At 33.7% G+C, this 15,175-nt stretch overlaps 1 protein-coding gene across 3 annotated transcripts; it reads right to left on the bottom strand.

Moving 5' to 3' along the window:
* Positions 1–9,815: 9,815 nt before the first annotated feature.
* On the bottom strand, positions 9,816–13,954 carry LOC107801378 (protein BASIC PENTACYSTEINE4-like). Of its 3 annotated transcripts, XM_016624704.2 has the most exons (4): positions 13,814–13,954; positions 11,261–11,432; positions 10,742–11,042; positions 9,816–10,645 (listed from the first exon to the last, which is right to left on the bottom strand). In XM_016624704.2, the coding sequence occupies exons 2-4, from the start codon at positions 11,327–11,329 to the stop codon at positions 10,191–10,193; spliced, it is 825 nt and encodes a 274-aa protein (XP_016480190.1). In that variant the 5' UTR covers positions 11,330–11,432; positions 13,814–13,954; the 3' UTR covers positions 9,816–10,190. The 3 variants fall into 3 exon arrangements, with proteins under 3 accessions (XP_016480190.1, XP_016480188.1, XP_016480189.1); XM_016624702.2 differs by having other exon boundaries at positions 9,816–11,042; XM_016624703.2 differs by lacking the exon at positions 13,814–13,954 and adding an exon at positions 13,351–13,784 and having other exon boundaries at positions 9,816–11,042.
* Between the last annotated feature and the right edge of the window lie 1,221 nt (positions 13,955–15,175).

Below are 15,175 nucleotides of genomic sequence, written 5' to 3'. Positions count from 1 at the left end.
TGGGCACGTATTTACTTTTAAAAACAGGCCCAAACCAGTTTTTTGGAACTTGAAATTTTTTCTTCAAATTTTTTTGTCAAAAAATTATCAAATTCCATTAACAAACAATATTTTCAGTTTTTTCTGTGAAAAGGAAAATATATATATATATATATATATATATATATATATATATATATATATATATATATATATATATATATATATATGTCCAACGATAGCTTAAATTATTGACAGTTTAACAATTTAATCTGCAAAACATCTATGTCCAACAATTTATTCCACTAAACACATATTTAAGGCTTTCTTTCCTTAATGTTAGTTGAATTGGACCCGTCTCGGTTCGTTCAATAATGATTTTGATTAGATAAATGTTAAGTGACACAAACGTTTAGCTTTGCTCTCTGGATGATTGATCCATCTATCAAGATTCTAAGTCGATTTGATCGAACTTAATAAAAAAAATTGAAATTGGCCACATATAAGTTAATGGATATGATTCTACGTCGATTTGATAGAAACCAATCAAGTTAATAATTCTGAATTCGCCTTTGATCAGTGTCGACTTCATTCTTTATCAACAAACTTGTATTAGGAGCATGACACTAAGAAACAAATAGTGTGGAAAATATGAATTATATGAATAGGTATGTATTGTAACAGAAATTGATGTCATGTTAACATGAAGAAATGTAGGTGTTGTGCGGATCTAAGATTTTAAGTTTATGGGTTTTTATAGAAATCTCAAGTCAATATACAATAATAACTGGATTAACAGATTGGGTTCCAAGTTCAATATTCTTATACATTTAATAAATTTTTCAGTACAAATATAAGATCTAGACAAGAACCCGTAACTAATGCACTGGATCCGCCCATGCATGTCGGCAATAGGATGAACAATCCTGGACCAACTTACATGGTGTTAGATTTTCATGTCAACATCTCATGCAACTCATAATTTGATGGATAGGAAATTTTCTAGTTTGGTAAGAAATTATGTAGTCTTTTGACTGACACCCATTTCATTTTTCTTATTAGCTCCTTTAAATAAAAATAGATTCAGAATTTGAAGTAGTGGTTGCAAAGTAACCCACAACTCATATGTAGAGTTAGATTAGTACAATTATAATCTTAAGGATTTTAAGCCTCCTACTGAGATTAAACAGATAAAAAAAAATCGTCTAGTATTTCTTTTTTATTAGAATTTAAACGCCGATCTCCAAAGTTTGTACCCATCACTAGATCACAATCCTTGAACTTCAACTGATCATTATATATGTTGCATAAGGTTTTTCTTTTTAAGATTCTCAACAATATGTGTGCAAAACCACCCTAATGCACTGCTCTTCTAAGAAAAATTGCATTCTAAGAACTAAATTGGAGAACTTTTTGAAAAAAGTACAAACATAAAATAAAATAAAAAGTACATACATTCGATCCCACTTTTTTTTACAATAACAATAACAATATACCCAGTGTAATCTCACATTGTGGGGTTTGGGGAGGGTAAATTGTATGCAGATCTTACTCTATCTTGTGGAGATAGATATGTTATTTCCGAAAGACCCTCGGCTCAAGAAAATAATTTTCAACGGATTTGAACAGGAGAACAGTAATAAGAAGGTCATGTCGGAAATACTGAAAATAAGAACATTAATAACAAAAAATAAAGCATTAATATAACCAAGCAAACTACTGGACACCATGAATAAGAAAACACTAAAATGATAATACTAGTGTAACAACAACAATAACATACCCAGTGCATTATCACAAGTGGGGTATGGAGAGGGTAGAGTGTACGCAGTCTTTACCCATACTTTTAAGAAGGCAGAGAGGTTATTCCCGATAAACCTTCAGCCCAGGAATAATAATACTAGTTCAGTAGTTCTGCTATGTAAAATAAAAAAACAAACAAACAAAACAAACATAGCATATACGAAGTCCTAAACTCGACGATCTACTAACCTTCAACCCTAATTTTCGACCACCCTAACTTCGATTCCACTTTTTTTCCTTGCACAAATTCCAAATAGAGAGAGGAACATTAGTCAACATTACCGGCTATGAATTCCAGAAATTCCTGAGATTTTGATAGAAAGTAGAAAATGTTTGGCCTAATTTGACCAATATCTAAGGATTTCCTGTTCATGACCAAAACGTGAAAATACGTGAAAATGCTGAAAGATTGGTTAGTTTGGAGACCTAACTTTTTTGTGCATAATTGTTGGATAAAATCTCTCATTGAAATTGATACTTTCGTGGGGACAATATTGTGTTTGCTTCTAGCTTCTGGAGTTGAAAAGCATAGATGCAAGTCTCAACCCGTCCCCTATTTGCCTTTAATAGACCTTTTTTACTAATACTAATTTTAGTATACGTGCGTGGCACGTGTGTGTAGCGTCATTCAATTAAAACTATATACATTGACGTTAAAATAAACTACAATATTTGTATAAATAATGAAAGTAAATGTTGATTATCACATTGACACAATAGTTGAATTTAGTATCTTCTAACTATGCAAAGATGATGAAGTTTAATTAATTGTACATTATTTTATAATTATACATATCTTATAATATTCCTCATTTCTTTAAGTTTGCATTTTAACCAATTTAATTCTTAGAACTATAACTAAATTTATTTTATTTTCTGATTTCTTTTATCGCCAATATCTTTTTATGATAAATAATTTTTATCTTCTAGGATTGTGTAAACTTGAAAAATTATTTTACCTATATGATGAATTTGGGAAGAATAAAATTGGATTATTTTGATAATTAGTTAATTTAAATAATTAATTATTCTTTAAAAATATTTAAAACCATATATTAAATATTTACTTATAACAGCTTTTATCCACACAAAAAATTATTTTTAAATGATAAATATTCGAATTTTTGTACTTTATGTTTGTTTAAAGTAAATAACTTTTGTCAATAACTTTTTTTTCTCTTTTTCTTTGCTATTATTAAATATTTTTGTAATTATATATTTAATTATGTTTTAAAATATACAATAATATTTATATCTAAACAAATTATTAATCGAGGAATAAAATTAATAGTCAGTAGACCAATCTCACATAGACTACTTAGAGCACTTACAATTTAATTACGAATTGGGATAAACGACCAAGCAAAATGTTTCTTCTTTCTTTAGTCTTTTCTTTATTTTATTTTGTTTACATGATAATTGCTCACCTAAAATTTAACAGAATTAAACAATCTCTTTTGAGCTTAATAACGTTTAATTAGAGACAATTATAGGCATAAGATTCCAGTTTTATTACTTTAATTCTAGGATTTATATAAGGTAAAATATTAATGATTTTAAAGTTCTAAATATAATATTCTCACTTAATTCAAATAAGGAAAGGTTAAATAAATAAAATTTGATTCAATTTCAAACTCTTAAATATTAGCTAGGAGAATAATCAAATGACTATTTTGTTTAGTGTGAACTATATTCTAAAATGGTAAAAAAGACGAATGACATTTCGCTAAGGCATTCATGATTTTAATATAGTATAGATTCTTATTGGCCAAGCTTATCCAATACCAAAAATATATTTTTTTTAAAACAAAATGTACTTTTTTCCACCGGAGTCAAGTGTTTGGCCAAACTTTCAGGGGAAAAAAAAGCGTCTAGGAGTAAAAGTATAAACAGTTTTTCAAAAGCAGAAAAAGTAGCTTCTTCTCAAAAGTATTTTTCTAAAAAATACTTTTAAGAAAATTACACTTAGAGACACTTTTTAAAAGTTTGGCCAAATACTAATTGTTGTTAAAAAGTACTTTTCAAATTAATTAGTCAAACACAAACTGCTTCTCACCTAAATTGCTTTTGAGAAATAGTATTTCTCAAAAAAACTGATTTTAAAAGCTTGGCCAAATAAGCTATAAGTGATATTTACCAGTAAATTGACTCACAATCATCTATGTTATACTCAGCTTCTACGAAACTTCTACTTTAGTAGATTTATTTAAAACACTCAGGGGTGGTAAATAGGCGGTTTGGGTTGAAGCTGGGCGGATTAAGATGGGCGGAATCGCTAAATGGGTCAATACCCAACCGTGCCCAAATGTTACATGAGTTAAGATGGACTGGGTCAAGATGGGTTAAAAAGGGGTCATAGCCCAACTTGACCCAACTTTTCTTCTTTGAGCAAAAAACATATATAGACAAAATTTAAGAAAATTTTCCACAAACTTAGCAGTAATAGATATTTTACAGACAAGGCAACTAAATAATTATATTCCTAGCAGAAAATTTTAAACGATGTCCCTAAAATCACGCATCCACAATGTTCATTTCCTTAAAAATAAAACCAACAAATGATTGTTATCTTCTATCTCTCTTCTAAAAATGGAATTTGTCGTTAATTATGATTTTGTTGGCTCTTTCAATTATGATAACATTTTATTTGGTGGTATAACCATATTTTATTGGTAAAATGTGAATGCTTGTATAATAGTGCATACTTCGACCAATAAGGATATTTATGATATATATATATATATATATATATATATATATATATATATACAACAACAACAACAACAACAACATACCTAATATTATCCCACACCGTGGGGTCTGGGGAGGGTAGTGTGTACGCAGGCCCTACTTTGTGAGGATAGACAACAACAACAACAACAACATACCTAATATTATCCCACACCGTGGGGTCTGGGGAGGGTAGTGTGTACGCAGGCCCTACTTTGTGAGGATAGAGAGATTATTTCCAATAGACCCTCGGCTCCGGAAAGTATAAGAACCATATTAATGAAATAAATACAAGAAGGGACAGTACCAAAAAGTCATATAAAAGCAGGATAAAACAACAAGATAGTAAGGTGGTTAACAATAAAAGAAAATAACAGAAACCTACTACCAACAGAAAGTGAGACTGCATGCTCATACTATTGTTATGAACACTCTAGACTACCTACTCTACTACCCTAATCCTCGATTTTCACACCTTCCTATCAAGGGTCGTGTCCTCGGTCAGCTTAAGTTGCGACATGTCTTGACTAATCACCTCTCCCCATCTCTTCTTTGGCCTACCTCTACCTCTCCGTAGGCCCTCCAGTGTCAACCTCTCACACCTCCTTACCGGGGTATCTGTGCTCTTCCTCCTCACATGACCAAACCACCTAAGTCGCGCTTCCCGCTTCCTCAATAAGGGCCACAACTACTTTATCGCGAATAACCTCATTTCTGATCCTATCTAACCTGGTGTGCCCACACATCCATCTCAACATCCTCATCTGTGCTACCTTCATCTTCCGGACATGAGCGATCTTGACTGGCCAACACTCATTCCCATATAACATCGTTGGTCTGACCACCACTCTGTAGAACTTAACTTTAAGTTTCGGTGGTACCTTCTTGTCACACAAAATACCGGAAGCGAGTCTCAATTTCATCCATCCCGCCCCAATACGATGTGTGACATCTTCATCAATCTCCCTATCCCCCTGAATAATAGACCTAAAGTACTTAAAACTCCCTCTCCTATGGATGACCTGCGAGTCCAGCCTCACCTCTCCTTCCCCTCCTTGAGTCTCACCACTGAACTTACACTCCAAGTATTTTGTCTTGGTCCTGCTCACTTGAAATCTTTAGATTCCAAGGTCTGCCTCCAAACCTCTAATTACGCGTTCACACTGTCTCGCTTCTCGTCAATCAATACAATATCATCTACAAATAAAATGCACCACGATACCTCCCCTTAGATGTGGCGCGCCAGTACATCCATCACCAGAGCAAACAAAAAAAGGCTGAGTGCCGACCCCTGATGCAACCCCATCATAACCAAAAAATGGTCTGAGTCCCCACCCACCATTCTCATTCGGGTCTTTACTCCATCATACATGTCCTTAATCAACCTAACGTAGGCAATAGGAACACCTCTAGCTTACAAACATCTACACAAAACCTCCCTCGGAACTTTATCGTACGCCTTTTCTAAGTCGATGAACACCATATGCAAGTCCTTCTTTCTCTCTCTATACTGCTCCATCAATCTCCTAACAAGGTAGATGGCTTCTTTTGTCAAACGTCCCGTTATAAATCCAAACTGGTTCTCGAAAATAGACACACTCTTCCTCACCCTTAGCTCTACCACTCTCTCCCAAACTTTCATAGTATGGCTAAGCAGCTTGGTACCCCGATAGTTATTGAAATTTTGGATATCACCCTTGTTCTTGTATACAGGAACCATCGTGCTCCACCTCCACTCTTCGGGCATCTTCTTCGTTCTTAAAATGACATTAAATATCCCGATGAGCCACTCCAAACCTGCCTTACCCGCACTCTTCCAAAGCTCCATCGGAATTTCATCCGGCCCGGTCGCTTTGCCCCTGCTCAACTTACGCATAGCCCCCTCAACTTCATCAACTCTAATACGCCTACAATACCCAAAGTCACAACGACTCCCGTATAGTTCTAAATCACCCAGTACAATCCTCTTGTCCCCCTCCTCGTTCAAGAGACTATGGAAGTAAGTCTGCCATCTCTGACGGATAAGCCCCTCATCTAACAAAACTTTACCTTCTCCGTCGTTGATGCACTTTACTTGGTCCAAGTCACGCGCCTTCCTTTCTCGCGCCTTGGCTAACCTGAAAAACCTCTTATCCCCACCTCGACTCTCGAGTTCCTCATAGAAGTTAATAACACCACATAAGGATTTTCTTGCTTAAACAAAGTTTTTTATACAAAATTCTGGACCAAACTGCTCCAAAAGGATCCCCAAGGCAGATTATATGGCCAAGATATTTTGGATAATATCCAACAAACATTGGAAGAATATAATATTCAAAAGGAAGATAATACAAGAATTATAGAAGATTTGAGTCCTTTCAAACAATTAGCCAGACAGCTACAAATGAAGAAAGGATCAATAACGAAATCATAAATGCTGGCTTCTTACATGCAAGAAGTAAGAAAAGATTTAATAAAAAATTTTGAAATAGAAATCCCAGATGACATTTCTATAGCATCAACTGGTAATACCATGGAAACTGAAGGAATTATAGCAGGAGAGTTATTCGGATATATATTCTATAATATAAATATTTTTTTCAATATGATAAATATACACGACGTATTTTTGGGATATTAAATTTTATAATATAAAATATACCATATATTTATTGCATAAATATTATATATTTAGGGCACATTATAGTTGTGTAAAATATTACAATATAATATTACTATTATATATAAAGTATAGAAATGATTCATGAATGCTTCACTTTCGATAAAGCCTTTCATTTCTTTAGGGGTTAATTTTATGGAAGGGAGAGAAAATAGTGAAAAGGAAGAGAAAATCATGGCTTAAAGTATTTTTAAATTTATTATGAAAAATTTATACTAAATTATAACATAAATTTTTAAACTTATTCTTGAAAGATACCATGAATCTGCAACTGTTATATTCAAATGTAACAGAATATAAAATTTAATTTAAAAAATATGTGGTTATACATTGTATATGTGCATATTTATCCACATTATTTAAAAAAAAATCCTAGTATATTTACAGAATAGGTAAACAAAATGTGTAAGATTATATATATATATATATATATACACACACGTTAAATATTTATGAAATAATTCTAGTACATTGTAAATTTAGTTAGAAAATGTTTAATTATATAACATGTATAATAATTGTATAATGTATATGCTTATATGTTTATCTTCGTATTTTATTTAGAAAATATTTTTGGTCTATTTAGAAATTAGAAAGGGTTGCTTTTTTATTTTTTTAATTAATTTTATGAGAGAGAAAGAAAATAGGAGAAGCTGAGATTTTTTTACCAGATCATTAAATAAGATAGAAAAAGCGCTAAAATTTTTTCCTAGGATTTTGAATAGGAAAGAGAAATATGATTTATGGATGAGAGAGAAAGATAAATAAGATACGTAATAAGAATCTAAAGGTACCCCTAATTATGGGAAAGAGTTAGGAATTAACAGTTAAAATATGCTACGTTTGTTATAAAATGTGTTGTTATTATAATAAACCAAAAATTGTGGTATTAATTTGAATACTATTTTATAAGAGACCAACAATGTAAAAAACTCTTCTTCTTTCTTTTTGGAGATATCAATTAACATTTCAACCAAATACTCACAAACAAGTTTTCATGCATATTATAAAAAATTAACAAATTTATGCAAACAAGTTCTAATTCCACGTATTATAATTACCTCTCTTATTTTACTCTTTTCATAATAAATTTTGAGAAATGATAACTGGTGTGAAGATAAACAAACAACCCAAAAACAATATTCCTAATTTGTACAAATTGTCATAACAAGTTAAATATAATTTTTTTTGCTGTAAAAAATTAAATTCTCTTAAAATATTGAACGTATCATCAAAGATGGAACTAGAATTTTAAGTTTATAAGTTTTGTATTCTAAAAAAAACAGCTTATCGAGTTCTATGTAAATTAATTATGCATATTAAGTGAATATTTAAATACAAATAATATTTCACCACAATTATTAAATTAATTAAAGATTTTATTTCACAACTACCTTTGCTAAAAAATCTGAAAATATAAAACTAATTGAAGGTCTTATCACAACTATCCATATCTTATTTTATGAAGTAAGGGTGATTTATAGACCCCACAAACTAAGAGGAAAATAAGATAAAGAAAGAGTGAGAACAGAAACTACAAAGAATAAATAGCATTTATTGCTAAATAAATATGAGCAGAATCAGTTGAACGAAATTCAAATGAGAGCATCGCTAATTTATGACTGAAAATCTAAAATACTAAAAGGTCAACCTATATTTCGTGTACTATAGATTGTTTCAAATAGGAAATGGGTAAGCCATCACTGATAAAGTTTGAGTGGCGACGGGTTGAGTTTGGGTTTTCTCAAGTGAAATTCAAAAATAGCCGGATTAACAAGTGATAATTGAAAAATAGTCACAATTTTAAAAATAATCAAAATTTAGCCATTTTTCATATAAAGATAAATCTGAACGAAAACACTGTTCAAATCCGAAAAATATTCCAGCATAATATACCAGAGTTCAAGTTTTTTACATGTGAACTTCCATCATAATATAGTCCAGTATATTATGTTGGAACTTTGCGTGTGCTGGAAGTTCATACACAAGTGCTTCAATCTCCAGTATATTATGCTGGAACTTTCCGTGTGCTAGAGTTCCAACATAATATGCTGGAAGTTCATACACATGTGCACCAATCTCCGGTATATTATACTGAAACTTAGTGGTTATTTTTCAATGACTTTGCAAACGCTGACTATTTTTCAATTACCAGTCCGAAAACTGACTAGCCTGTGCTATTTAGTTGTCTCATGGGATGACTTTGGGCTAACTTTTGTCATGGGACAGGATGGGCTATGCCCAAATCAGCCCACCAGGAAAAATGTTTCATACCCAACCCGTTAAACATTGGACGGGTTGAGCGGGTTATATGAGTTTGGGCTGTTTTTGCCAGCACTTACTTGGGCCCATCCAAAGCTCCTTGCCAAAAAGACTGTTTCGTGAGATGGGGCATCATCTACACAGGATCATGCCCGGACTCCTTTGTGTTATAAAACCAAGTTCATTAGTGACCTCCTACGTTGTCTTTAAGAGATTAATCGTTTCTTAGCAAGAAACACGACAGCTTAATCTGTCTTAGTAAGCAATCTTTTTCAAGATGAAAAAACAAAATCAGCAAGACAAGGTTGCTACAAAGAGAAATTTCAGTGACACTAGCAAGTACTTGGATTAGAGTAGAGAAATAGAAGCTGCAATAAGTTAATGAACACGCTAACTCGCTAAGCTTCGATTTAAGATGATAAACATGAAACAATGTAGAAGCCTCCTTATTGGTTATGATAAAGGGAAGCTCAAAATAGTAGATCTGCCATTCCTAGAAACACCTTTGTACAAGGTTAAGTGCAAAACTTAGATTGCCAACAAAATACCAAACATAGTGCTGCTAATCACTGATCCAAAAGTAAATTGCATGGTATTTTATCACAGCACAAGGTCATCGAGAACATCTCAAAAGGGCTTTTGATAATAGTCAAGCTTTTTTTCCCTTCTTCCGATACCAATCAAGCATCTTTAGTGTCCAGACCTAATATGTACCCCCCACAAAAGGCAACTCCTCGCCCAACCAAACATTTATGTATCACTTGATGGTAATGTAGCGATTCGTACCATGTTTGGCCCAATAAGTCTTGAGATCAATGGGCAAAGACAGATCATGGCCAACTGCTGCAAGCCTTGTAAGCAATCTGCTAAATACGCTTCCACTCATTTTCCTACCACCAATACGGGCATGGCGTTTGTTTGGCAATTGCGGTAGTGGATACTCTGACAGATATGTAGTGCAGCAAGATGACTGCCAGCCCCCACTTCCCCATTTGTAACACTGCCTTGGTATTCCGGTACACGTGCAAACAGGTATTGGCATGGAAGATTCGTCAAACTTGATCTGGTTTATTGACCCAAGATCCTGAGCATCCCATTCAGCTTTAGATCCATCCGTTGTAAGATGTCGATTCAAATCTTCATTCACTTTCTTTGTCTTCCTTGACATGCCTTTGTTTCCCTTTGTTCGTTTTACTTGGAGTGCCTTGGCAACTTCAGATGAAATGGCAGATATAGGAAAAGCATCAGTTAAGGGCACATCCCTATTGATACAAATAGAATCAGTGCTATTGTCGCAATGATTTTTACTTTGATTAGGGCGCTTTGTTCCACGTGTCCTACAACCCAATGTTCCATTCATGGTACTTTCCTGAAAGAGGAGGGCAGCAATTGCATTGTCCCTTTCTTTTATGGCAGTATCTCGCTCAGCAATTGCTGTATCTCGCTGCTGGATTGCCAAATCTCGCTCTGCTAATACTGTATTCTTTTCAATCACTGCTCTATCCCGTTCTTCAACAGCAGCGTCTCGTTCAGCGCAGAGCATTCTGATTTTCGTATTCATGATGAAAGCCTCTTGGTCCTTCATCTGGTAAGGAGGTACCACGTTCCACTGCAGTGAAAGTAATGGTAGTGGAACTACATTACTACTGATCATATGTCGAGATATTCGGAACAGAATAAAATAGATTAGTTCCAAGATTCTGCTCGGTACTATGATAATGCATCCTTGTTATTGGACGATTCATTTTAGTCAGTAAATTTTTGTGATTAATTGAGTAAATTCCCAACTAGCTTGTGATTCCTTTCATAATAAAACACTTCTCTTACCGGCGCATGACCTCCTTTGGAGCAATCCATTCTGTGTCTCCTACTTTCTCGTCGACCCCCATCGTCCATCTTATATGCGTGCTTGATGAGGAGCAGATTTGTATCTCCCTCTATACAGTATTTTCTGGATCAAATATCAATTGGCTGTCTGGCTCTTCACTCAACACTCATCCTGCAGTAAATAATAGAGGGAAGGAAATAAGAAGTCCAGACTAGCTACTGCAATGCAGGTAAGATAAAATAAATCAGCCATTAGTAAGCAGATAAGAGTTCCAATTAATTGTCCAAATATACAAAAAAAAATGGCATAAGTGCATAACACAGAGCACAAATGTCATGTTCTTTAAAGAGGAGTTATGGCTACGTAATAGAGCCAGAGAGAGAGAGATGTTAAGGATACGATCCAGTAGCAACAACGGCCAAATAAATAGTGCATCAAGCCTTTTGAAAACAAATTATCCCCAAACACAGAGGAACCTCAAGCGGTGCTCAAACCTCAAGGTACGACCCGCCTCCAAGAAAATAGTAGGTCAAATGTCCAGTAATCTTAATGAATTACATGCTAATGATGCTTTTATAACATCGCCAGATAGCAAAGACGGGACAACTAATAGGATGTCAGGTATTTGGACAAATATCCCCCAAAACAGCAACTAGCAGAGTAGTTCCACCTTCTTGAAGCAAAAATCTCAACTGTAATAGGGTGCCTAGGAGGTCATACAATGGTTTAGCAACTTGTGAATAAAGCTCTTACTTCCCTTTGAGACAGATAATTTGACAATATAGCAGGGGAAGGTGTATCTAAGAAGTAGACATGAGAAAGGGCTGTCTTCTAGTGCTTGAGAAAGAAGCATCTTTCCATACATCATAATGCCAAGCCAAAGTGATAGGCTTATCCTGCTAAGTATCTCAATTTACCAGGTTTTTCCTCCTCCACGATAATGCAGGAGGAAAGGTATATAGAAGAAGAAGACTTGCTGGAAAAAAAGAAAAATTTCTGTTCTCCGAAATTGCACAAATGAAGAGAGATCACTTTACAGTAACAGGAACATGTTGTCATTGAGCAGTCATTTATGATATTCATCATCTGTTCAAATAAAATCTTCATAACCTTACATCACATGGAGCACATAATGTTGGTCATGATATCAATATGACAATATGTCCATGAAAATAAACAGAAACATAAATACAGCAAATCTACACCGTCTCTCTCCCCTATCTCTCTGGAACATGTTATTGCTAAACTCAAGCCCACAGGGCTATGTTAAAGAAATGCTTAGATTTGTAAATGTTGATTTGCATAAGTACTTCTGCCTGGCCAGTTGGTTCATGTTTTATTGCCAACTTAGTTGCTGCCAATATAAACGTCTAATTGCTGAACTAGAGTTGACAATGAATCGAAGTTGCTTGTGCTAGCAGAGACAATGACAGGAAAACATATGAAAGCCATGACATGTATGTATACAAGAAACTCTGTATGTATCTATCTAGCATACATAGGCCTGTCCCTCTACCCTTCTCCGGTACACCTAACCCATACATCACAACCTACGCTCACAACTCGACTTTTTTGCTTTCTTCTTTTGCCTTCTTCAGTACCGATAGGCGGTAGGCTAAAAGAAGGACCAGGAGATGAAGCAACATGAAACAGTCCTCAAATATGAAATCTTGCAATCCTATGCTTAGTTGGTTGTCAACACCCTTTGGACACGGGAGATACCTTGTCAGTTAAGAAAAAATGGATCATGTTTCATTGTTTAACTTTTCTAGCTCTTAGCCGACTTGCTTTTCCTGCTCAAATTGATACAGAAATCTAAACTGTTTAATATTAAGAAAACAGCAAAGAACTGCCTGAAGTTCCCTCCTAGTCACACGTCTCAAGTTGTCAATAGTACTAGTAGAATATTCGTCGATCTCAAATAACATTCAATTTGTTTTTTCTTTTTCAGGTCAAATACTGTTTAGGGGAAGTACGTGAATACATACTTAATAGGAAGAAGGAACACAATGAAAACACAGAACTACATAACAAGCAAACTATAAGAAAAAGGAGAAGTAAATCCAACTTTTTCTTCTCAAAAAAATACCTGTCTTTTTTCCCCTTGCCTCTAGGAAATCCATAAATTCCAGTGCACAATTTAGTAATTCACAATGAGTTAGCGAGAATTCATCTAACTAAAACCAATTAAAATACTTCTCTAGCACATCAATGTGCAGCACAAATAATGAAATAAAACCCTTCTTAAACAAAGATCACTATACCATTAATTTCCCAGCACACCAAAACACGAAAGGTAATATATTTTTCCTTCTCTGTGTTGTAGATTAAAAACCTATGAACTGACAATTGAGAGAGCATAGGGAGGCAAAATATGAGCAAAACAGATAAACTAGGGTTTCAACTTTCACGCACGCAGAAAAACAAACAGACGCAGTTATTAAAAAAAACTAGTAATATGCTGTGATGAAAGAGAGAGGGAGTTAATTAGAGTGAGAAACTGAATGCAGAAAATGAGGCGAGAAAGATGAAGATTGTAGAAAGAAACTTACAGGGGGAATCGGCGAGAGAATTTATGAACAATAGCGCATCGCCGGTGAGTGAAAACCCTTTTCTCAACACCTGGAGTGGAACTAGTGGGTTTAATTCTTTTTTCTAAATATAACTTAGTTACATTTTTTTTTATTTAAAAAAAAAATTGGTTTAGTTTTTGAAAGATAAACATGTTTTCAGATCAAATGCCATTGTCCTCTATTTTTTCTTTTTTATTTATTTAAAAAATATAACTTCTCAATAGATTTGTCGTGTAACATAGAGAAACAATAGTAATTTTATAGGGTTTTATTCCAAAATAAAAAACACTTTATTTTCTAAAAATCAATACGTTTATTATGTAAAACAAAGTAGTATTGTATGATCTTTTGAAGTTGGTTCCAAAGCCAACTGAATTGTTTTTGCACCAGACATGAGCCAACTATTAAATGTGGGCCTAATTAAAATGTCTTTATTCGAAAAAATAAAGAAATATAACACTTTTTGTGGAAGTCTTTAACTTTTGACGGTCGTTTGTCCGGTCGGCTAAATTTTAAGGTCAAAGGTTAAAAGTATTGTCCGTAAGTCAAGCGAGGAACAACACTCGTTAAACTTTAAGTTATTCCGCATATACAAAAATTTAAAATCATCAACTTTGAGGGTGTTATGAAATAATAAAAGAAAAAAGAGTATTGCAGAGAAAAGTAGGAAGATAGAATTCTTATTGAGTTGGGATGAATTACAATGAAATAGAACCCCTCTATTTATAGGAGAAAAGTGACTTAAAACCCTAAAATTTCTCTAAAATATAGACATTCACCATAAATAAAATATTATTTATAACACCCCCTCCCCCCTTGAATGTCTATTCAATAGATAATGTGACTCGTTAAAACCTTAACTAAAATAAGACTCAATGGGGAAAGATTTTAGTGAAGGAAAAAGAGTACATATATCCAACAATACGTCTTTTGGTTGCCTTGTTAAAAACCTTGTAAGGAAAACCCAGTGGGATAAAACCTTATAAGGAAAAAAGAGTACAACGCGTATTAACTCCCCTGATGAGATTATCAATTTACATCCTTGAGCTTCGCATTCCAATCTTGTGCACCATCTTCAAAAGATCATTGGTAGAGATTTGATAAACAAATCAGCCATATTAACTTGAATGAATATATTGCACCTTGAAATCATCATTCTTGATAGATATATAATATCTTCATATAATGTCATGGAATGACTTTTTTAATATCTCCATAGTGGCAAAAAAATTCGCTATCACATTATCATGCTTATAGTTATAGCAATATACATTTGTGCACAAATTGCACTTAGGATGTGATACTTCAGGACCAAGAATTGTATATGCTTTAAGCGATTTA

The sequence above is a fragment of the Nicotiana tabacum genome, chromosome 19 (assembly GCF_000715075.1).
Source record: "Nicotiana tabacum cultivar K326 chromosome 19, ASM71507v2, whole genome shotgun sequence".
Taxonomy (NCBI): Eukaryota; Viridiplantae; Streptophyta; class Magnoliopsida; order Solanales; family Solanaceae; genus Nicotiana; species Nicotiana tabacum.
Note: the sequence above shows the minus strand (reverse complement) of the source record. Positions and strands in the feature narration are given on the sequence as shown.